Source organism: Oncorhynchus masou, chromosome 21, assembly GCF_036934945.1.
Source record: "Oncorhynchus masou masou isolate Uvic2021 chromosome 21, UVic_Omas_1.1, whole genome shotgun sequence".
Classification (NCBI taxonomy): Eukaryota; Metazoa; Chordata; class Actinopteri; order Salmoniformes; family Salmonidae; genus Oncorhynchus; species Oncorhynchus masou.
The window spans coordinates 18756277-18782072 of record NC_088232.1 but is presented as its reverse complement, the minus strand read 5'-3'; the positions used below and the strand labels follow the sequence as shown (position 1 = coordinate 18782072).

The following is a 25796-nucleotide window of genomic DNA, read 5'->3' as shown; positions in this document are numbered from 1 at the left end:
GTTAGCAGAATTCAGCGCTAGCTACGTAAAGCTTGGTCCTGGTCCTGGGGAGTTGAGGGGCTAATTGGATATAGGCTGGGTTAAGTAAATGTTTGACTTCTCCTCTGGGCTGGAGGGACCTGTGGTTAGGAGGGGAGTGAGGGAGGGGAGGGAGGGAGGGGGAGGGAGGGAGGGGAGGGGAGTGAGGGAGGGGAGGGAGGGAGGGAGGGGGAGGGAGGGAGGGAGGGAGTAAATGGATAAGTGTGGACATTTACATGACAATTAGGACGATGATGTCCCCTTTTGAAAGCAATCTATGACATGCATGTAATCAATATTTTCCCAGGTGCGAGTTTCTCAAAGAAACAGCCGATCACTGATGCGACGAAAGCTGTTCCTGATATCTGCTGAACTCGGTGCCTATTGCATTTGTTCTAATGGGATGTCGTCTGTCAGGTTTCAGATCCAGAGAGGCACCAGTGATCCACACAACTACAAGAGCCTCGCGGACTGCTTTAGAACCGTCTTCCGCAACGAAGGGTAAGTGTACTGCCAGACGGTAGAAAGGTCCACCTTGTTTTAACCGTAATCGCTCCCGGCATAGCTACTCTTCCCGTACTCGGCACAGTTGAGGTATTCAAATGTATACCTTCAAGTTTCCCTCTAAAACAGGTGTGTGTTCCTATCTTATTTAGTGTGTAGACTAAAGTAACATGGCAAGATGCACCTGGTGGGAGTTTAACTGAAACGATGGTGATCTCTAGTATAAATGGTCGTTATTGTTTTTCAATCTTTTTTTTCTTTTTTCGATCTGCATTCGGATTTCCCTTTTCATTGGCAGGTTAGCATTTTCCCGTCATGAATCTTGTTCTGGAGGCAGCTCTGCAGAGTGGTCACTAGCCGGCACAGCCACAAAGTCATATGATCTGGTTTGAAAACTAACCTTAACCACACTGCTAACCTTAATGCCTGACCCTAACCTTGAATACAGTCGTATGAAAACGTTTGGGCACCCCTCTTGAGGCTGCATAATAATTGACTCTGTCCTCACAGAAAATGATCACAGTGGCATGCCATTCATTTTCTAATAAAAACTGAGTACTGGGGTATTGTCCAGACAAAGATTTTTAGTGTAGCAATATTAAGTTGTATGAAATTAAATCAGATGTGGAAAAATAGGCTATGCAAAAATGTGGGCACCCTTGTCATTCTGTTGATTTGAATACCTGTAACTACTGATTTAATTGGAACACACACTTGGTTTGGTGAGCTCATTAAGCCTTGAACTTCATAGACAAGTGCAGGTGGCCGATTACAAGTTGTTGTTCTCTTTGACTCTCCTCTGAAGAGTGGCAACATGGGGGGCCTCAAAACAACTTTCAAATGACCTGAAAACAAAGATTGTTCAACATTATAGTTTAGAGGAAGGCTACAAAAAGCAAAAAGTGGCAGGCCAAGTAAAATATCGGCGAGGCGAAGGATGGTGAGAACGGTCAAAAACAGCCCACAGACCACCTCCAAAGACCTACAACATCATCTTGCTGCAGATGGTGTCACTGTGCATCGTTCAACAATTCAGCGCACTTTGCACAAGGAGAAGCTGTATGGGAGAGTGATGCGGAAGAAGCCTTTTCTGCCTACGCCACAAACAGAGTCGCTTGAGGTATGCAAACGCACATTTGGACAAGCCAGCTTCATTTTGGAATAAGGTGCTGTGGACTGATGAAACAAAGATTGAGTTATTTGGTCATAACAAGGGACGTTATGCATGGCGGCAAAAGAACACAGCGTTCCAAGAAAAGCACTTGCTACCTACAGTGAAATTTGGTGCGGGTTCCATCATGCTGTGGGGCTGTGTGGCCAGTGCCGGTACTGGGAATCTTGTTAAAATTGAGGGTCGCATGGATTCCACTCAATATCAGCAGATTCTTGGGAATAATGTTGAAGAATCAATCACAAAGTTGAAGTTACTCCGGGGCTGGATATTTCAACAAGACAACGACCCAAAACACTGCTCAAAATCTACCCGGGCATTTATGCAGAGGAACAAGTACAATGTTCTGGAATGGCCATCCCAGTCCCCAGACCTGAATATCATTGAGAATCTGTGGGGTGATTTGAAGCGGGCTGTCCATGCTCGGCAACCATCAAACCTAACTGAACTGGAGATGTTTTGTAAGGAGGAATGGTCCAAAATACCTTCATCCAGAATCCAGACACTCATTAGAGGCTTATGGGAAGCATCTAGAGGCTGTAATTTTAGCAAAAGGAGGCTCTACTAAATATTGATGTGATTTTTCTATTGGGGTGCCCAAATTTATGCACCTGTCTAATTTAGTTTTGATGCATATTGCACATTTTCTGTTAATTCAATAAACCTCATTTCACGACTGAAATATTACTGTGTCCATCAGTTATTTGATAGATCAAAATTAAATTGCTGATCCAAACACCCAAAAATTGTCAGTGGTGCCCAACTTCTTCATACGACTGTACATTTTAGTTTTCATGAATTTTTTCAATATAGCCAATGTTGACTTTGCAGCTGGCCATCAGTGCATTCGGAAAGTATTCAGACCCCTTGACTTTTTCCACATTTTGTTATGTTACAGCCTAATTCTAAAATTGACTGAATTGTTTTTTTTTCACTCATTAATCTACACACAATACCCCATAATGACAAAGCAAAAACTGTTTTTTAGAAATGTTTGCAAATTAAAAATTTAAAAATATCCTCTCAAGCTCTGTCAGGTTGGATGGGGAGCTTCACTGCACAGCTATTTTCAGGTCTCTCCAGAGATGTTCGATTGGGTTCAAGTCCGGGCTCTGGCTTGGCCACTCAGAGACTTGTCTCGAAGCCACTCCTGCATTGTCTTGGCTGTGTGCTTAGGGTCGTTGTCCTGTTGGAAGGTGAACCTTCACCCCAGTCTGAGGTCCTGAGCGCTCTGGAGCAAGTTTTCATCATGGATCTCTCATCAGACCAGAGAATCTTGTTTCTCATGTTCTGAGAGTCCTTAAGGTGCATTTTGGCAAATTCCAAGCGGGCTGTCATGTGCCTTTTACTGGGGAGTGGCTTCCTTATGGCCGCTCTACAATAAAGGCCTGGTTGGTGCTGCAGAGATGGTTGCACCTGAGCTCAATTTCAAGTCTCATAGCAAAGGGCCTGAATACTTATGTGAATAAGGTATTGCTGTTATTATTTGTAATACATTTGCAAAAATGTCTAGACCTGTTTTCACTTGGTCGTGATGGGATATTGTGTGTAGATTGCTGATGAAAACAAGTGATTGAATCAATTTTAGAATAAGGCTGTAACGTAACAAAATGTGGAAAAAGTCAAAGGGGTCTGAATCCTTGACTGTGTCTAAGGGGAAATCACTTAGTTCTGCCTCCAGGACAAAAGACTCGTGGCGATAAATGCCAACCTGCTGTTCATTAGGGAAGTTATCCAATATTTAGTTCAATTTCTAACAGAGAGATAAGTAAATGCTCGGTATCGAGTGCCATTTTGCTAAATTTTCAGTAAGAAGAACTCATTCTGAGTCAGTCTAGCTGAAGAGAAATAATGCAACGCATGGGACTTCTTTCTTCCTCTCATTCGCCATCCCTCTGGTGAAAGTGTTGCTCTCTTTCTCTGGTAAAAGTGTCTCTCTTGCTCTCTCTCTCTTTCTCTGGTGAAAGTGTCTCTCTCTCTCTCTTTATCTGGTAAGTGTCTCTCTCTTTCTCTGGTAAAAGTGTCTCTCTCTCTCTCTTTCTCTGGTAAAAGTGTCTCTCTCGCTCTTTCTCTCTTTCGCTGGTAAGTGTCTCTCTCGCTCTTTCTCTGGTAAAAGTGTCTCTTGCTCTTTCTCTCTTTCTCTGGTAAAAGTGTCTCTCTCTCTTTCTCTGGTAAAAGTGTCTCTCTCTTTTCTGGTAAAGGTGTCTCTCTCTCTTTCTCTGGTAAAATTCTCTCTCTCTCTCTTTCTCTGGTAAAAGTGTCTCTCTTTCTCTGGTAAAAGTCTCTCTCTCTCTCTCTTTCTCTGGTAAAAGTGTCTCTCTCTCTTTCTCTGGTAAAAGTGTCTCTCTCGCTCTTTCTCTCTATCTCTGGTAAAAGTGTATCTCTCCCTCTCTCTTTCTCTGGTAAAAGTGTCTCTCTCGCTCTCTTTCTCTGGTAAAAGTGCCTCTCTCTCTTTCTCTGGTAAAAGTGTCTCTCTCTCTCTCTTTCTCTGGTAAAAGTGTCTCTCGCTCTCTCTCTTTCTCTGGTAAAATTCTCTCTCTCTCTCTTTCTCTGGTAAAAGTGTCTCTCTTTCTCTGGTAAAAGTCTCTCTCTCTCTCTCTCTCTCTTTCTCTGGTAAAAGTGTCTCTCTCTCTTTCTCTGGTAAAAGTGTCTCTCTCGCTCTTTCTCTCTTTCTCTGGTAAAAGTGTATCTCTCCCTCTCTCTTTCTCTGGTAAAAGTGTCTCTCTCGCTCTCTTTCTCTGGTAAAAGTGCCTCTCTCTCTTTCTCTGGTAAAAGTGTCTCTCTCTCTCTCTTTCTCTGGTAAAAGTGTCTCTCTCCCTCTCTCTTTCTCTGGTAAAAGTGCCTCTCTCTCTTTCTCTGGTAAAAGTGTCTCTCTCTTTCTCTGGTAAAAGTGTCTCTCGCTCTTTCTCTTTCTCTGGTAAAATTGTCTCTCTCTCTCTTTCTCTGGTAAAAGTGTCTCTCTTTCTCTGGTAAAAGTGTATCTCTCTCTCTCTCTCTCTTTCTCTGGTAAAAGTGTCTCTCTCTCTTTCTCTGGTAAAAGTGTCTCTCGCTCTTTCTCTTTCTCTGGTAAAATTGTCTCTCTCTCTTTCTCTGGTAAAAGTGTCTCTCTTTCTCTGGTAAAAGTGTATCTCTCTCTCTCTCTTTCTCTGGTAAAAGTGTCTCTCTCTCTTTCTCTGGTAAAAGTGTCTCTCTCGCTCTTTCTCTCTTTCTCTGGTAAAAGTGTATCTCTCAATCTCTCTCTTTCTCTGGTAAAAGTGTCTCTCTCGCTCTTTCTCTGGTAAAAGTGTCTCTCTCGCTCTTTCTCTCTTTCTCTGGTAAAAGTGTATCTCTCTCTCTCTCTTTCTCTGGTAAAAGTGTCTCTCGCTCTTTCTCTCTTTCTCTGGTAAAAGTGTCTCTCTTTCTCTCTCTCACTCTCTTTCTCTGGTAAAAGTCTCTCCCTCTTTCTCTGGTAAAAGTGTCTCTCTCTCTTTCTCTGGTAAGTGTCTCTCTCACTCTTTCTCTCTTTCTCTGGTAAAAGTCTCTCTCTCTCTCTTTCTCTGGTAAAAGTGTCTCTCTCTCTCTCTTTCTCTGGTAAAAGTGTCTCTCTCTCTCTCTTTCTCTGGCAAAAGTGTCTCTCTCGCTCTTTCTCTCTTTCTCTGGTAAAAGTGTCTCTCTCTCTCTCTCTCTGGTAAAAGTGTCTCTCTCGCTCTTTCTCTGGTAAAAGTGTCTCTCTCTCTTTCTCTCTTTCTCTGGTGAAAGTGTTTTTCTCCTCTCTCTCTCTCTCTCTCTCTCTCTCTCTCTCTCTCTGGTGAAAGTGTTTTTTACTCCCTCCCTCTGGTCCTGTGACAGGGCCGTGAGACAGAGACAGTGCACAGAGCCAGGTGAAAGTGTGTGCCACTCAGCCTGTTTATGGACAGACGACAGCTTTATTGTGGATATAAAATTGATGTGTGTGTGTGTGTGTGTGTGTGTGTGTGTGTGTGTGTGTGTGTGTGTGTGTGTGTGTGTGTGTGTGTGAGCGTGTGAGCGTGTGTGTGTGAGCGTGTGTTTGTGAGCGTGTGTGTGTGAGCGTGCGTGTGCCAAGAGGCTGCCTGGTGACAGTTGGGGAACTTCTTTGCTGGCAAACAGCCCACAAAACCTGCTACTGTGCGTGTGTGTATCAGATAAATTCCAATCAAATTTGTATTTGTCACATGCGCCAAATACAACAGGTGCAGACCTGACAATGAAATGCTTACTTACAAGCCCTTAACCAACGATGCAATTTTAAGAAAAATAAGAGTTAAGAAAATATTTGCTAAATATACTCAAGTTTAAAAAGTAACACAATAAATTAACAATAACGAGGCTATACACAGGGGGTACCGGTACTGAGTCAATGTGTGGGGTTACAGGTTATTCGAGGTGATATGTACACATATGTACGGGAGAAGTGACTATGCATAGATAATAAACAGCAAGTAGCAGCAGTCACTACAAAATAGTCCGGGTTTAGTCCCTGGCTCTTTAGCTTAGTGATGAGCTTTGAGGCCACTATTGTGTGTGTGCTCGCGCTCGTGTGCATGCATGTGTGTGGGTGTGGGTGTGTGTGTGTGTGTGTATGTGTCTGTATTACTATTTATTCATACTTCACTTTATCGACTTGTAAATAACCATTTGATGACATTGCACATTTCATAGTACATACCTTTACTGCTAGTTTTACTCCTACTTTTATACTTTTAAATATGTGTTTACCACTCACCTTATTGTGTTACTGTTGTTACATTTGTGCTCTATGTTCTGATATTTCACCGTTGAGAGGCAGCTTGCAGGTAGGCATGTCATTATATCGCACCATTTACACCCCCCACTGTATCCTGTGTAGAGGTTTCATAAACTTGGATTTTGATGGCATTTTTGATTTGATTTGATTAGATTTTTACAGAAAGGATTCTTGGCATTTCAAGTGACAGGGCTGTAAACAGGGAAATGCACCAGTGCTGTGTCTCCGGATATACTGCTCAGAAATGGCATCCCATTGAGCAGGGAACACACCTGCTGGGCAGCAGGAGATGCAGTTCAGTCATTACAGAAAAACAGGCCTTCAAGTTGGTGGTTGAAGATATTACTGGTGTGCCGGGTATTTGGTGGCATTGATGCAGAGAGAATCTGCCTCTCAGCCAGCTAGAAGTGACGCGGAAAAAAAACAACATGCAATTAAGTTGACTTTCTGCCAGCATCCAGTCCCACACCCCTACCCGCATCAGTCAACTTGCTGTCCTCGGCTCCTGTACATGCTACTCCACCACATGGGCCTCTGTCCTCCCCACCTGTGGTCTGATGTTTCTCAGTCAACCTGCTGTCCTCTGCTCCTTACAGGCTTGGCATTCTAGGTCTATTCTGATGGAACCAGCGATCAGTCTATCTGCATTTTCAGCTAAATACAGTTGGAAGTCGGAAGTTTACATGCACCTTTGCCAAATACATTTAAATTCAGTTTTTCACAATTCCTGACATTTAATCCTTGTAAAAATTCCCCGTCTTAGGTCAGTTAGGATCACCACTTTATTTTAAGAATGTAACATGTCAGAATAATAGTAGAGAGAATGATTTATTCCAGCTTTCATTTCTTTCATCACATTCCCAGTGGGTCAGAAGTTAACATACACTCAATTAGTATTTTGGTAGCATTGCCTTTAAATTGTTTAACTTGGGTCAAATGTTTCGGGTAGCCTTTCACAAGCTTCCCACAATGTGTTGGGTGAATTTTGGCCGATTCCCCCTGACCGAGCTGGTGTAACTGAGTCAGGTTTGTAGACCTCCTTGCTAGCATACGCTTGTTCAGTTCTGCCCACAAATGTTCTATAGGATTGAGGTCAGGGCTTTGTGATGGCCACTCCAATACCCTGACTTTGTTGTCCTTAAGCCATTTTGCCACAACTTTGGAAGTATGCTTGTGGTCATTGTCCATTTGGAAGAACCATTTGCGACCAAGCTTTAACTTCCTGACTGATGTCTTGAGATGTTGCTTCAATATATCCACATAATTGACTTTCCTCATGATGCCATCTATTTTGTGGAGTGCACCAGTCCCTCCTGCAGCAAATCACCCCCACAATATGATGCTTCCACCCCTGTGCTTCACGGTTGGGATGGTGTTCCTTCAAACATAACGATGGTCATTATGGCCAAACAGTTCTATTTTTGTTTCACCCGACCAGAGGACATTTCTCCAAAAAGTACGAACTTTGTCCTCATGTGCAGTTGCAAACCGTAGTCTGTCTTTTTTTATGGCAGTTTTGGAGCAGTGGCTTCTTCCTTGCTGAGCAGCCTTTCAGGTTATGTCGATATAGGACTCGTTTTACTGGGGATATGAATAATTTTGTATCTGTTCCCCCCAGCATCTTCACAGGGTCCTTTTCTGTTGTTCTGGGATTGATTTGCACTTTTCGCACCAAAGTACGTTCATCTCTAGGAGACAGAACGCGTCTCCTTCCTGAGCAGTATGACGACTCCGTGGTCTCATGGTGTTTATACTTGCGTACCATTGTTTGTACAGATGAACGTGGTACCTTCAGGCGTTTGGAAATTGCTCCCAAGGATGAAACAAACTTGTGGAGGTCTACAATGTTTTTTCTGAGGTCTTGGCTGATATCTTTTGATTTTCCCATGATGTCAAGCAAAGAGTCCGTGAGTTTGAAGGTGAGCCTTGAAATACATCCACAGGTACACCTCCAATTGACTCAAATGATGTCAATTAGCTTATCAGAAGCTTCTAAAGCCATGACATGTATGTACACTTCTGACCCACTGGAATTGTGACACAGTGAATTATAAGTGAAATAATCTGTCTGTAAACAATTGTTGGAAAAATGACTTGTGTCATGCACAAAGTAGATGTCCTAACCGACTTGCCTGTGGAGAGGTTGAAAAACAAGTTTTAATGACTCCAAACTAAAGTGTATGTAAACTTCCGACTTCAACTAAATATATAATTGTAAATATTTGTGTTTAATTGTTTCTCCCTCTGTGGTGTTTAACTGTACTCTTTTTCAAGCTTATACAGCCTCATTTTTCATTGATTTAGGCAGTAGCGGTGCGTGTGTAAAATCACTGGGGAAGCCAAGCCTGAATTTTTTTTTCCCGTATTACAACCTGTGTTGTGATAATTGCGTTGTTTGTTCTATAACATGTTAGTTCATATGCCTTGACACTGATATATAGGCCTAACACCGTACACAACCCGCCCTCACGTCATCATGCGCAAATAGATTTTTTTTTTTCCCCACACCAAATGTGATCACGACACGCATGTTAATATATCAAAACAAACTGAACCAATTATATTAATTTGGGGACAGGTCGAAAAACATTAAACATTTATGGCAATTTAGCTAGCTAACTATTTTGTCCTGGGATATAAATGATGAGTTGCTATTTTACCTGAAATACACAAGGTCCTCTACCCGACAATTAATCCACACATAAAACGGTTAACCAAACCGTTTCTAGTCATCTCTCCTCCTTCCAGGCTTTTTCTTCTTTGGACTTTAAATGGCGATTGGCATCTAACTGTCATAGTTACCACGACGACCGACCAAACTCAGTTCATATTTCAATCACCCACGTGGATATAACCAATGAGGTGATGGCACGTGTGTATCTGCTTCTATAAACCAATGAGGAGATGGGAGATGCAGGACTTGCATCGTGTTCCGCGCCACAAATAGAAGTGACTTCTATTTTAGCCCTTGGCAACGCAGATGCTCGTTGGCGCTAGAGCAGTGTGGGCGCAATAATTGAATAACATGTATGTTTAAATTTATTTTGCAGCGCTCGCATTGTGGTCAGCATGGAAGGCAGAATAAATTCAACCACACCTTTATTTCATCACTAAAAGATACCAAAAACGATTTAGTCCAATCAACGTGAACTAAATATGATGTGGCTGTCCATGGCACTGATTTCTGTGGGTGGGTGCAAATATAAAAAAACATGTTGACTCACCCTACTTGTAGAGAAATGCCAATGCCGTTCTTCTCTCTTTCATGTTGACGAAACGGTCTATGACTCTGTCATACACGCTTTTAGTTTTTGTTGTCCTAGTCTACCTGGCTAAAATGCTTGCTCTCTAGCCTAACTTCCTTTCATGGGCAACGATGTGCCAGTCCAGCTAGATAACATTACATCTAGCTACTTATTGAACTTCCATCCTCTCAGGCCAGGGGCACAACAATGTACAAATTAATGATTGGATCAGAATCACCGTTATAATAATTTACCATTACGGAGAATTAAGTAAAACCACAAGCTAACTAGCCACCGAAGGACAACGACACAACGAGATGCAACAATGACGTTGGGCTTCTAAGGTGATGTGATTGGTGTGAAGCCAAATCCAACACTTTTTTTTTTTGGTGCACCAGGACCAACGTTACCTCCAATTGTTTTCGGGCACTTATTTTCTTATATATTTTTTTTATCAAGAGAAGCCAAGTGCTCGCTGGCTTTCCTTGCATTCAATGCTACGGGCAGCAACAATGTCATACTCTTTTTGACCAGACAGCATCGATGGGCTACACATACAGAGACAGAGGAGCGCTGTTTCGTTCGCTTGGATGCTTCCTCCGGTGAGATGCATTCAGCCTCTTGTGAATTGAAAGACATTTATGAAACACTGCGAGACAAAATATATTCATTATTTTGTATGTTTTTTTTCTAGGTCATTATTTGGGGAAGCCTGGTTTCCCTTGGCAACCATGAATACATGCCACTGGATGTATGCTATTAGTCAACAGTATTCTTCCCTTCCTCTTAAATCACTCTGAGCACAAAAACCCTTAGCCGAATGCTCTAATTACATTTTGATGAAATTAATGTTAGTATTTGAATGCTCCCTTGTATAAACTATTGCGTTTTTTTGTGTCCTGTGTACATATTTAAAACTCGTGTTGGGTCCACTACAATTGGAGTATATTTCTGGTTCTTCTTCCAATTCTCTGTCTTCTATTATTTCCTTGATTAACAATCAAAACAACTTGCGAACGTTACTGTTTCCATTTAAACCTGATCTTATATCAATAGATTAAGTCCTTCCACTTAATTGGGACAAACAACATTTATTCTCCTGTGGTGTATTGGTTCGCACATTTTCCCTTCTAAGTTTAAATCCTGACATGGGTGAGGGGTTTGACAAAAAGAGACAGATTCTTATATTAAAAGTGATGGATGCTGATGACAGATTTACAGGGTGAGAGGAGTGAGGATAGTCGGAAGAAGCCTGATGGTTTTCTGCGAACAGATTTTGACGCTAAATACAGCAACCCGTGTCATGATTGGATGTCGGCTTCGGCGAGTTGTTTTGGTTGAAAATGACCCCCCCGAATTCTCTAGAATTATGAATTATTGGTTGCGCAACCTCGATCGATGAGCTATAGGTTTAGCCTAGTGGTTAGCGAGTTGGGCCGGTAACACGAAAGGTCGCTAGGTCTAATCCCCGAGCCGACAAGGTGAAAAATCTGCCAACGTGCATGGTACTTACCCATAATTGCTCTAGGGTCGCCATTGATAATAACAGACCTTGGCCGTGACCACACTCTCTGAGGGTCTCAGGGAGATATGCACACACAAAAAAATAATCCAATTCACACGTGTTCATACACTTGTGCATGTGTGAAATACGACTAATATAAGCACCAACCAAATGATTGTTGTCTCGTTTCTCTTTTTTTTTGTTCTCCTTTTCTCTTCTCTTCTTTGACAGCAGCTTTTCTCTCTTCTCTATGGGAAAATAGTCTGTGGGGTCTTCAATAATACTCTGTAACTGTTACAGTATTTATATAGAGTATATTACAGTATTTCATGTGCTTATCTTCAGCAGCTGCATATTATCCCCACGGAAAGCAGCTCTTCTCTCTCTCTCTCCTCTATAGACCAATTATCAGTGTTAGTATATGTTAGCTGAGTCTGTAATCACTCTCCAGTAGCTAGTACCAAGATCATCTCCAGACCTAACCACTTAGTTATAATTTATACAAATACTACCAGGACTCCACTGTTGTGGAATTATTATTAAAAATAAACGTCTCTTGTCGGTTCAGGCCGGTACTGAGCTAACACCGAGTTAACACTCGGTCTCTCTGTCTGTCAGTCTCAGGCTATGGAGGAGTAACTTGAAACCCTCAGCACCAGCTTGGCGGTTAAGCTGAAAAAGGAAAGCAAAGAAATGAAAGTCTTCCCATCTGTAACTTAGTTCCTAAAACACTTCCTTGGTTTTGATATTGATAGTGGAGGAATAAAGGATGTTGTAAAGAGAAAAGGGAAGTCGCACATTACAGGTATCACTTTGAGCATAGAAATACTGTCGCTACATTTACTAAGTGATTACTGTGTTAAGTCCAGTTTTTTTTAATGAAGTAATTGTCCATTTCCGTAAAAATGTTTATTATCTGTTCCCTGTGTGTGTGTGTGTGTGTGTGTGTGTGTGTGTGTGTGTGTGTGTGTGTGTGTGTGTGTGTGTGTGTGTGTGTGTGTGTGTGTGTGTGTGTGTGTGTGTCTGTATATGCAAGTGGTTGTGACTGGTACGGCTGTGTGAAATGCCTCCGCGGCACTCATCTTGCTGCGTTGTGTGGCGCCACGTCGTTTGGCTGAGCGCGGGAGCAGGGAGCATGCTTCATTCATCTGCTAAGTGGTTGTGTCTGGAGCCGAACAACAACAAAAAACAGCCAGTATATTTTCAGCCTTCACGTTATAACAGCCTCTCTCTCTCTCTCTGACAGTATATTCTCAGCCTTCCGATTCAAACAGCCTTTCAACCAGCCAGCCAGTATATTCTCAGCCCGGCCCTCTCTCCGTTAGCCACTATATTATCAGCCCCCAGCTAGATTCATAGCTGCGTCACCCTGCATTAGGGGCTTTTTAAAGTCCTGTGGGTTAACCACCTCCAGAAGCCCTGATATCCTCCTCCTTCTCACTCCCCTCAGGTTGCCCGGCAGTACCAAATCACCTTCCTGCTTCTCTGTTCTACCTCCTCCTCTTCTTCATTTACTAGTTGGGCTTGATGGAGCTTGCCCCCCCCCCAAAAAATAGAAATTCCCAAATCATGTAAACCGCACACATCGGGGGCACTCCAGGCAGTCTCAAACCAAACACTTAAAGTATTTGTAAGATTCCAAATAGTAGTTGAACCCAGGTCTATGCAATTCAGTAGTTTCATATGAACAGTCGGTGTGTTTAGTGGTTGTGTCCGATTTAGTTGTTGATGATGTTGGGGCGGCAGGGTAGCCTAGTGGTTAGAGATTTGGACTAGTAACCGAAAGGTTGCAAGTTCATGTCCCCGAGCTGACAAGGTACAAATCTGTCGTTCTGCCCCTGAACAGGCAGTTAACCCACTGTTCCTAGGCCGTCATTGAAAATAAGAATTTGTTCTTAACTGACTTGCCTGGTTAAATAAAGGTAAAATAATTATTATTTTTTTTAAATGACCTCTAGAAGAACAGTGTTTTTGTGACGTAACCTGACCTGTGTGCCTTGAGTCTTATTTGTGCTCCCTTGGGTTTCTCTTCCAGGCAATGTCAAGGTTACAACAGTCACTGGGGAAACAGCAATATTTGCAGATGAAGCATGCAGGTTGTTTACTGGTTGTTGAAGAGGGAGAGAATGTCCTGCTTGTGACCCCTCCTATTTCTCATGGTACAGCAGGTGTGAGACCGAACCAGAGCAACATTGGCCTAATCAACACATGATTCAAGGGTCTCTCAACCACAAATACTGGTTGTTGTCGACAAGATGTATCGCATTGCCATATTTCAATTGAATTCATTAGCACTCTTATCTTGTTCATCTCGTCTTGTTTGTCATCTTACGGCTCCATTACCTGATTTGACTTGTTTCTCACTTTGTGTTGTCATTTTGAGCATTTAAAACAGATGGATGCTATGGGTTTAGTAAGGTTAAGTTTTATGAAAATCTAAGACTAACCACTGACTATGTACGCTCTCTGTCACACACACACACACACACACACACACACACACACTGGCCAGCTGGGCCCACAGTAGCCTCCTTAGCCGTGGGAGAAAATTTGTTTAGGAAAGCCAAAAAGGGACTTAGTGTGTATTTTACATTTAAAATCAAATCAGGATTCAAATGAACCTCGGTCACATAAGCTCTGAGTTTGTCTGTAACAAATGTCGGACCTCCTTTCTCACCTGGTGGCTATGTCGACTGACCACACCCGGGAAATCTGTGGTTGACATTTGCATGGACAAACAAGACACCAGACCAGGATCTTCCGTCCTTCTGTCTATGTGAAACAATTGGTAACATTTTACTACGGATGACAAGTGCAACCCTTTATTATGGGCTTTACACGGCTTCGTGAGACTTGTCACGGGCATGTTTCCCTCCCTCCTAATGTCGTATTGTCATCTCGTAATGATCCGGACTGAATAACCGCCGTTTTGAGCAGTTCCAAAGATATTAAGCTTCGTACCTGTCGGTTTTAAGTGTTGCCAAACAACCCTACTAAACAGCCATCCATTTTGACCACGATTTATAAGAGGGAGAGGATATGGATATAGAACACATGTATGCGTGTGGACAGGGGGGACAGGGTGGTGTAGCCAGTGTGACTGATGGTATAGGAACCCCTGCTTCTCTATTGTGGAAACACGCCTCGGAAGACAACCCTCAGAGATGTTATCGGTTCTTTTGGCTACAGGTGTCAATGTTATGGTCTCAGAAACTAGAGATTTAGCTAGTGATAGTACCCCTAGAGCAGAACAGGGCAGTCTACTTTGTCTGTCACACTGAACCACAGCTCATTCTGAAAACACACACATTCAAATGAGGGGGGGGGGGGCACACACACTCTATTCCATCAACACCTGAGGTTTTATTAAAGACTATCCCGCCTAGTAATCAGGCAGTATCATAGAGGTCATAACATCATTGTTGGTACATGTGATGGTAACTGTACTTCCTCTAGTTGTTCATGCAGGTTTCACACCAACTACTATTTCACACGTAATGATCATACATGCCTTAGAGCTATTGAAAGACAATGGCGGTCCTTCAGCAATGCAAATGTGCACGTGGTTTATCAACGTCAAGTCATCAAGATGGGCAAATGTGGCTGACTGTCACACAAAAGGATTGCAGAAGTTGATATCTTCTGTGAAACTTTCATTTCCATTCCAAGAAACAAATTTCACTGCAAACCTCAGATAGAATGAGTGTTACAATAGTGAGCCTGAGTGTCTGTTTGAATGAATAGGGTTTATCATCCCAGTAATTTAATAGGTAAGATTGGTTTCCAGTGCAGCATTGTGACAAAGACTGGTGTCAGGTTCACGTTTATATAACTAGATTGCACAGTTTATTTGCTTATCAGACAACTGACTGAGGTCACTTTTAGCGTACCTAAACCGGCACTTCATTTTAGGAAGCAACTCTATATATTGTTATCCTTAAAGAGGACAATAATATTATATTTCACTTAAAAAGCCAATCCACTGTTGAAACAATAACAAACTGGTGAAAAGCTGAGGGATGGGCATGGGAGAAATGTAACCACTCTCAAATTCATAAACTGAGCTATGGATGCAAGGACTGGAAGTTCACAATATCACAATTATCTTTTTAACTGTGTTTTGAGGCTAAACAGTGTTTGTTTACATTTACAATGTTTACAGACATTGGAGTAAAACAAGCTTATATTTTGGGTTCTGATGTGACAGTTGAACTAAGCTCATGAGGCATTTATAAGGTCTATTCTTCAAGAATCAATGTATATATATCATTAATTTGTAAGTCCAAAAAAATGGATGTAGCAACTCCAGATTGTCCCTTTTTAAGGTTGATTTGAGAAAATAATGTTTGTTTTCACATTTACTGATGATTTCCCACAAATAAATGTTTAGTCGTAAATTAAATAGGGGTTTGTTCTCCACCCACTTCATCTTATGAATAAAGACACTTCCAAGAAAAATAAGCTAATTAACTATGAAAATGTCATTGAGGCCCAATTGGTTCAAAATATCAGAATATTCCAAATAAACATGAAGTGATTTCCCTTAAAGTGAAACTGGCAGCGTTTTAGCAACATGATATCTTAATCAAATCTGTTTCATATACACCCCCAGACAGAATGTGACACCTACTTTTTCATTTTCTGAGAACACTTAGATATGGTTGATTTCACGTTTGCATAAATTCATAGAATTTTTGGAATGACGTAGGTAGCTAGCTAACATTAGGTTATGTGTTTTTAGCTTTCCAAATAAATAAATAACTACAAAAATGGATACGCTAGCCCGGGGGTGTCAAACTCAGTCAGCTCATGGGCCTTATTGAAAGAACAATGAATTAGCCTGCCAGACATGTTTTGGTAAAAGAAAACTGCATCTGCGACTCAAACTGGGCATTGTTTTATTTGAAAAAATGTGGCCCTTTATAATGTCAAATGATGTACATGTATATAGTATTTTAAAATTACAACAAAATAAGAGAGAAATCATATTTGCCAAGTCTTTGCTGCTATGCTTGCAGAATATGCAGTTGCGAACCTAATCAAAAAGTATTTAACAATTTCAAATAACAAAAAACGTAGCTGTACGTTTTAAGGTTTAAACTTATAACATGTTTGTTTTTTTGCACTGCATGGGATTACTGGTGCAGTTGAATGCAGCATTGTTGTATGATGCGCTCAAAATGTCTTGTAGTTGAGTAGCCAGCCTAGACTACTGCTCAAATACTGCTTTGTTAGGCCTATATGTTTCTCCTTTGCATGGTGTTTTGTTGTAGCTTATGTTTTTTTGGTTATTCATTGTCAGGCTTTAAAAACCGAAGCCGGACGGCGAACTGTTGCATGTGTCTGTACACTTTCCCTCCACTGCGCGGTTAACGGGACACGCAAAAGCAGCGCAGTTGAAGTTGAATTCACCAATGCAAGCGCATCAGGCTGTAATTTCAGAAAGTAGATGACTCAACTGTTGACTCATTTGTACTCGCCTGTGTGTCCCTCTATTAGCTACGTTATGACTGACGTGTGATTATTTGATTGTATTTTGTTGAATTGCATTTACATACCCAGACTTATTCACAGTCATCTGTTTGTGTTCTAAATATTGAGTCAAACTGAAACAGTGGAGTCAGCAAACAATGTATTGGTGAATTATATTAATCATCCATTTAAATGTATCTATCTATTCTGCCAACAATGCCTTTCTATATATATGTCATGGAATTTGGAGTCAAATAGAACCTATTTTTAGTCTGTTTCATATCTGCAAAGTAGTTAAAAAGCTGTTAGTTCCACTTTTAAAATAAAATATTCCAAATCCATCCAGAATCTTCTGATTTGAGAAAAGTGTCTTTTCCAGGTGAGATGAGGGCAGTGGAAAGGTAGGACCCTAAATGGCAGGTAATCCAAGAACGGAAGCAAGGAGACAGCCAGTGCTTCAATAAGTATCAGATATTCAACTTGATACCAGATGTCTCTTGGAATAATCTAAACCTGTCCCCTAAATGCAAGCAGGTGGGGACCATGTTTACTGTTATACTTAAGGTATAAAGGTTTAGACCTGTTCTACCGGTCTTGATTTGTTTTGAGGCAGTCGGTCAATTTGGAGTGAAAGGGAAGGCCAGTGGGGTGCTTGTGGAGGTTTATACAGGTGTTACCCACAGAGTAACCAACACATACCTGGGTTCAAATACTATTTGAAATCTTGCAAATACTTTGGGTGTTCGCTTTGGAATGCCAGGTGGGTAGTGGTTGCACTTTTGGGATGTTTCCATTGGTTATATTTCATTAGGCAAGCTTAATCAAGCACCGGCGGTTTTAGAAACGTTCAGGATGTGGTATATGTGCATGATGTGGTATACGTTCAGGATGTGGTATATGTGCATGATGTGGTATACGTTCAGGATGTGGTATATGTGCATGATGTGGTATACGTTCAGGATGTGGTATATGTTCAGTATGTGGTATACGTTCAGGATGTGGTATACGTACAGGATGTGGTATATGTGCATGATGTGGTATACGTTCAGGATGTGGTATACGTTCAGGATGTGGTATACGTTCAGGATGTGGTATACGTTCAGGATGTGGTATATGTGCATGATGTGGTATACGTTCAGGATGTGGTATATGTTCAGTATGTGGTATACGTTCAGGATGTGGTATATGTGCATGATGTGGTATACGTTCAGTATGTGGTATACGTTCAGGATTTGGTATATGTGCATGATGTGGTATACGTTCAGGATGTGGTATATGTGCATGATGTGGTATACGTTCAGGATGTGGTATATGTTCAGTATGTGGTATACGTTCAGGATGTGGTATACGTTCAGGATTTGGTATATGTGCATGATGTGGTATACGTTCAGGATGTGGTATATGTGCAGGATGTGGTATACGTTCAGGATGTGGTATATGTGCATGATGTGGTATACGTTCAGGATGTGGTATACGTTCAGGATGTGGTATATGTGCAGGATGTGGTATACGTTCAGGATGTGGTATATGTGCAGGATGTGGTATACGTTCAGGATGTGGTATATGTGCAAGATGTGGTATACGTTCAGGATGTGGTATACGTTCAGGATGTGGTATGTTGTCACATAAGGACAGGTGTGGAGGAGCTGCTAATTCATACAGTTCTGAAATGTGCATATGTAACCAATGTGAAATGGCTAGCTTGTTAGCAGGGTGCTCGCTAATAGTGTTTCAGTCGTTGATGTCACTCGCTCTGAGACCTTGAAGTAGTTGTTCCCCTTGCTCTGCAAGGGCCTTGGCTTTTGTGGCGCGATGGGGTAACGATGCTTTGAGGGTGGCTGTTGTCTATGTGTGCAGAGGGTCCCTGGTTTCAAGCCCAGGTAGGGGCGAGGAGAGGGACGGAAGTAATACTGTTACACATACAACACCTTTTTGTGCATAAATAGGTAACATACGAGTCATTCCATGTAATTTTAGAAGGCCACTTCACACAGATTGTTCTGAAATTGTTTATGTAGGTAGAAACAGCTAAGATTAGCATTCCTGAAACATTATTTTGCTGAAATTTAATATGATCTCTGAGAAATTAAGCTCATTTGATTGCACCCAAATTAGCCATTTTTTATTGAAAGTATTATTTTTTTATCGGATTCCTCATGTCTTACTCATTATTAGGAAGAATGATGGTCCAATTTGGATATGAAATATCGAAGATTATATGAATCCTATGAATTAAAATAGACCATTCGGGTGCAATCAATTAGCTTAATTTGTCAGAGATCAAATGATATTTCAACAAAAATAATGTTTCAGGAATGCTACTCTTATCTGTTTCTAACTTGGGAAACGTCTTCAGAACATTCTGAGATGGTGGGTGGCCATACTCTTTCTTGTGCTTTTTAGGTGGAGTTTCCCATATACAGTACATAGGCATGATTGACAGCAGGGTAACATAAGCACAGTTTGGACCACTATCCACCAGTATATTCCACCTTAAAGAGCAATAATAGCCATTGGCAGGTCAAGGTAAGGTAAAGGTGGTGACAAGATGTACATCTTGTACACTAATAGTTGTACTAGTTCCCATCCTGACAGACACCTCGTTAAGTTCGCTGATGACACTGCCTTCCTTGATCAGCCTTGTTGCATGTTGACGAGGACAAATATGGCCTAAATGGCTTTGTAGAGCCGTAGTGACGAATCACACTTGGTCCTCAATACCAACAAGACCAAAGGGATGTCCGTAGACTTCAGGATGTGTACAACACCTACCTCTGCAACATCTATCAGAGGACAGAACATAGAGATGGTAGAGGAATAGAGATATCTGGGTGTCGTCTTGGACAATGAGCTTCGGTGGAGTAAATGTACAGACCGGATCTACAACAAGAGCCAACAGAGACTGTACTTTCTCAAAAAGCTGGAATCTTTTCATGTTAATATACTGTACTATACTGACTCTGTTTTACAAATCATTCACTGAGAGTATTTGAACTTGTTGTATTGTTTGTTGGTTTGGCAATGCCACTGTCAGCCAGAGAAATATGCTGAGAAGGATTATCACCACAGCAAGCAAGGTACTTGGAGTCAAACAGACAGGCCTGGATGAGATCTTTAAGGTCAGGGCCCTCCCCAAGGTACTTGGAGTCAAACAGACAGGCCTGGATGAGATCTTTAAGGTCAGGGCCCTCCCCAAGGTACTTGGAGTCAAACAGACAGGCCTGGATGAGATCTTTAAGGTCAGAGCCCTCCCCAAGGTACTTGGAGTCAAACAGACAGGCCTGGATGAGATCTTTAAGGTCAGGGCCCTCCCCAAGGTACTTGGAGTCAAACAGACAGGCCTGGATGAAATCTTTAAGGTCAGGGCCCTCCCCAAGGTACTTGGAGTCAAACAGACAGGCCTGGATGAGATCTTTAAGATCAGAGCCCTCCCCAAGGTACTTGGAGTCAAACAGACAGGCCTGGATGAGATTTTCAAGGTCAGAGCCCTCCCCAAGGTACTTGGAGTCAAACAGACAGGCCTGGATGAGATCTTTAAGGTCAGGGCCCTCCGCAAGGCTCACAAATCAGTTTAGACCTAAGTCACCCCCTGTACCCAGACTTTTAATGAATCCCCTCTGGGCGCAGGTATAGGGCTCCCCTCGGCAGGAAAAACGGAACTAGACAATCATTTGTGCCAGGTGTGTTATCCCTCCTAAACAGCTCAGGCTAATGTTCCTATCCACCCAGTAAGGCCAGCAGGCTAATGTTCCTATCCACCCAGTAAGGCCAGCAGGCTAATGTTCCTATCCACCCAGTAAGGCCAGCAGGCTAATGTTCCTATCCACCCAGTAAGGCCAGCAGGCTAATGTTCCTATCCACCCAGTAAGGCCAGCAGGCTAATGTTCCTATCCACCCAGTAAGGCCAGCAGGCTAATGTTCCTATCCACCCAGTAAGGCCAGCAGGCTAATGTTCCTATCCACCCAGTAAGGCCAGCAGGCTAATGTTCCTATCAACCCAGTAAGACCAGCAGGCTAATGTTCCTATCAACCCTGTAAGACCAGCAGGCTAATGTTCCTATCCACCCAGTAAGGCCAGCAGGCTAATGTTCCTATCAACCCAGTAAGACCAGCAGGCTAATGTTCCTATCAACCCAGTAAGACCAGCAGGCTAATGTTCCTATCAACCCAGTAAGACCAGCAGGCTAATGTTCCTATCCACCCAGTAAGGCCGGCAGGCTAATGTTCCTATCAACCCAGTAAGGCCAGCAGGCTAATGTTCCTATCAACCCAGTAAGGCCAGCAGGCTAATGTTCCTATCGACTCAGTAAGACCAGCAGGCTAATGTTCCTATCAACCCAGTAAGGCCAGCAGGCTAATGTTCCTATCAACCCAGTAAGACCAGCAGGCTAATGTTCCTATCATCTCAGTAAGGCCAGCAGGCTAATGTTCCTATCCACCCAGTAAGACCAGCAGGCTAGTCTCTTTTTATTGGTATGTAACTGTTCGGAAAGTTGTATTGTCAAGTTGTACTAGTTGTCATGTTGTGTCATGTCTAATGCTCATTATATTTTTCTTTCGACAGTATATATGGCTTCTATAAGGGGATCCTCCCTCCAATCCTGGCTGAGACTCCAAAGAGAGCAGTTAAGGTAAGGCACAGGAAGTGCGACGCTGTTTACCACGTGCATGGTTGACGCGTCAGGTGGCGTCACCCCTACGCAATGCTCGTCCCCCAGTGCAGGTGGAATCGCCGCGGTATCTGACATAAGACAACGCAACACATGCCCACTAGAGCTGTGGGTGAATCACCTGTGTGACAACCCAGTAGGTTGTGTTCGTTAGGGCCCATCATAGCAAAACGTTTTGCAATGGACCACCAAAATGAGGGCTTGTTATTGGACATGTTCAAATAGTACCTCCCTGTTTCACTCCATTTCCGAGTGTCTTCTTCCATTTCATGCTGAACACACCCCGGCTGGAGTTCCACACTTCTACTGTGTGAAAATCTTTCCCAAGCGTGCTCACTACTGCTGACATCCAGGGAACACAGCACACACAACCTCCTCTGGGTCACTAGTTCTGGTGTCTGCTGATGCTGCGTTTGCCTCTGGGAATAGTAAAGTGTTGTGATGGTGAGACACGTGCACAACAAACACACGCAGCAGTGCCTCTCTCTGTCAGTGCCACGGTTGTGTTCATTAGGCACCAAATGGAAGAAAACGGCTGAAACCGGGAGGGACTACACCTGAATTTGTCCAATAAGAAATAAAAATGGTTGTTTTTCCATTGCAAAGCATTTTACCTACCTCCCCCTCCTCTTGTAATGAGATGTGTGCGTGAGTAAATACTCTCATCGAAGAGACGGACGAATCGCTTACCGATCTAGAGCTGGCTGTGCGATTGTAGAGGGAAATTCAAGTGAATTATAGGAAAGATTCACCCATTTTTTTTAAATGTTATATCGTTTTTGTACATCTCAAATGATGCAAAACTCATCATACCGGCTGTATATCTGCCTGCTTGAATTGCGACTAGCTCAGATACACATAAAACAAAAACAAAAGAGATAGGAAGTGACTCTATTTTGTGACTCTATTTGAGGCCTTAGTCCTTGAGCATCACAACCCACAAATCACTGTCCTTAGGGATGGTATTAATATCGAGCGACCATATGGACGGTCTGTTATTGGTTCAAATCTTGTTCAAAAGTATACGGTGCCTTCAGAAAGTATTCACACCCCTGGACTTTTTCCCACATTTTGTTGTGTTACAGCCTGAATTTTAAATTGAGATTATTATTTTTTTGTCACTAGCTTACTTACACAAAATACCCCATCATGTCAAAGTGGAATTGTGTTTTTCAAAAAATGTTTTACAAATGAATAGAAAATGAAAAGCTGAAATGTCTTGAGTCAATAAGTATCCAAACCCTTTGCTAAAGCCGAAATACGTTCAGGAGTAAAGATTTGTTGAACAAGTCCCATAACAAGTTGCATAGACTCTGTGTGCAGTAATAGTGTTTAACGTGATGTTTGAATGACTACCTCATCTCTGTACCCCAAACATACAATTATCTGTAAGGCCCCTCAGTCGAGCAGTGAATTTCAAACACAGATTCAACCACAAAGACCAGGGAGGTTTTACAATGCCTTGCATAGAAGGGATGAGTAAAGATAAAATAATTAAATGTATCACTAGCCACTTTAAACAATGCCACTTTATATAATGTTCTCATACCCTACATTACTCATCTCTTATGTATGTACTGTACTCTATTCCATCCACTGCATCTTGCCATCTTGATGTAATGGATCACTAGCCACTTTAAACATTGCTGTTTTATATGTTTTCACACCCTACATTACTCATCTCATATGTATATACTGTACTCTATACCATCTACTGCATCTTGCCTATGCCGTTCGACCATCACTCATTTAAATATTTTTATGTACACATTCGTATTCATTCCTTTACACTTATGTGTATAAGGTAGTTGTTGTGAAATTGTTAGGTTATATTACTTGTTAGATATTATTGCATGGTCAGAACTAGAAGCACAAGCATTTCGCTACACTCGCATTAACACCTGCTGTATGTGACAAATACATTTGATTTGATAAGCAGACAGTGAATATCCCTTTGAGCATGGTGAAGTTATTAATTACACTTTGCATGGTGTATCAATACACCTAGTCACTACAAAGATACAAGCGTCCTTCTGAACTCAGTTACCAGAGAGGAAGGAAACCCCTCAATGGTGACTTTAAAACAGCTAGAGTTTAATGGCTGTTATAGGAGAACTGTAGTTACTACACAATACTAACCTAATTCACAGAGTGAAAAGAAGGAAGTCTGTACAGAATACAAATATTCCAAAACATGCATCCTGTTTGCAACAAGGCACTAAAGTAATACTGAAAAATGTGGCAAAGCAATTCACTTCTTGTCCTGAATATATAAAGTTTTATGTTTGGGACAAATCCAATATGACACATTACTGAGTACCAATCTCCATATTTTCAAGCATAGTGGTGGTTCCATCATGTTATGGGTATGCTTGTAATTATTAAGGTCTGGGGAGTTTTTCAGGATAAAAAAGAAACAGAATGGAGCTAAGCACATGCAAAATCCTAGCGGAAAACCTGGTTCAGTCTACTTTCCACTAGACACTGGGAGATTAATTCACCTTTTCAGACAATATCCTAAAACACAAGGCCAAATCTACACTGGAGTTGCTTACCAATAAGACGGTGAATGTGCTGAGTGGCCGAGTTACAGTTTTTAATTAAATCTACTTGAAAATCTATGACAATACCTGAAAATGGTTGACTAGCAATGATCAACAACAAATTTGTTGATAATTTTGAAAATAATAATGGGCAAATGTTGCACAACCCAGGTGTGGAAAGCTCTTCGAGACTTACCCAGAAAGAGTCACAGCTGTAATCACTGCCAAAGGTGCTTCTACAAAGTATTGACTCAGGGGTGTGAATACTTATGTAAATGAGATGGTGTATTTTCAATAAGTTTGCAAAAATGTTTTAAAAAATGTTCTCACTTTATCGTTATGGGTCAAGGGTTATGAATACTTTCTGAAGGCACGGTCTGTGTGCATCACAGTGGGCATACATGTAAGTGCAAGTTTTGTGACCGTTGTGTGTCTTTATGTAATGAATCTGTCTATAACTTCCTCCTCCTGGCTTGGACACCTCCTTTATCTCCATCTCTTCTCTCCGTAGTTCTTCACCTTCGAACAGTACAAGAAGCTGCTGAGTCTCACCGGTCTGCCCGCTGGCCTAGTAAGTTACCCAAACACACACACACACACACACACACTCACTCTGACAACTATGTGCCGTGGTTTTTCACTTCACATTTTCCACACACAAAACAAAAGCACCCAAGTATATCTAACCCCATCACTCAAACCCCGGTAGATGGACACCCATTGACTGACCGTCAACATTCTTACCTTGACTAAGATTTTTCTTCTGGCTGACTCTGTGAGTCAGATGTGTAACTGAGACAGAGTCACCTCTACAAGGAATGACCCCGCCTCCCCACCCAGCATCCATTCAGCTGACGGATGTGTGTCAGGTGGGATTTCTGTGTGATGGATGGCCTACCTGTGCTAACCCGTACCTGTACACACTTCACAATGACTAGCCTAGCTGTACCTGATCTGGCACCGCGTAACTACCGCAGCGTGTTTGCATAGCCAACCACGGAGACATTTTACCTGTCCCATCAATCACTCCTCTCCACCTCCTCCACCCCCTTCAGTCTCTGTAAGCGGCCTCCACCTCTCCTCCCTACCTCCCCCTCCTCTCTAAGCCTTCCCACAACCAACCCCACCCTCCCCTCTAAGCCTCCCACAACCAACCCCACACTCCCCTCAGGCACTGTGTGGTTCTGTAAAGTAACGTCATTAGTAATGAATTAGTGGGTGGGTGGGTGAGGGATGTGTGTGTGGGATGGGGGGGGTGTTTGTGTGCTTGCCCCAGGTCAGGACCCATCCTCACAGACAGACAGACAGACGGACAGACTCAGCCACTTCTTCCTCTCTACCTTCTTATTGCTGCTATTCCTCCCTCCATCATCAATCACACTGAGGCTGTTCAGCTGCATACCCTGAACAGGATGACACACACACATGCTCAAACACACATACAGTACAAAACACACACATACCGTACAAAACACACACACACAGGTACAGGGGCACTTGACAGACAGACAGACAGACAGACAGACAGACAGACAGACAGACAGACAGACAGACAGACAGACAGACAGACAGACAGACAGACAGACAGACAGACAGGAGGACAAAACAAGAGGGAGAGTAATGACCTGCAGACTTGTTCCTGACGTTTTCCCATTACGCCTGTCCCAGAGCACGCACACGCATGCCGTACAAACCACACACACATCGCGCAAAAAACAAACATGCATATACACACACCTGGACCTGCACCTGGACAAGAGGAATACCTATGTCAGAATGGTGTTCATCGAGTACAGTTCTGCTTTCAATACTCTAGTGGCCTCCAAGCTTGTCACTGAGCTCAGGGCCCTGGGTCTGAACCCCTCTCTGTGCAACTGGGTCCTAGACATACTAACGGACTGACGCCAGGTAGTGAGGATAGGCAA

The 25796-nt window shown here is 42.4% G+C and overlaps 1 protein-coding gene across 5 annotated transcripts in view; it reads left to right on the top strand.

The window, feature by feature from the left end:
- slc25a21 (solute carrier family 25 member 21) overlaps positions 1 to 25796 on the top strand; it is a 233406-nt gene that overhangs the window by 189326 nt on the left and 18284 nt on the right. For all 5 annotated transcript variants that reach the window (XM_064927715.1, XM_064927713.1, XM_064927714.1 and 2 more), the window contains 3 exons: positions 436 to 519; positions 21223 to 21289; positions 24383 to 24442. In XM_064927715.1, the coding sequence (XP_064783787.1) occupies positions 436 to 519; positions 21223 to 21289; positions 24383 to 24442 (211 nt within the window). The remainder of the gene's footprint in view (positions 1 to 435; positions 520 to 21222; positions 21290 to 24382; positions 24443 to 25796) is intronic.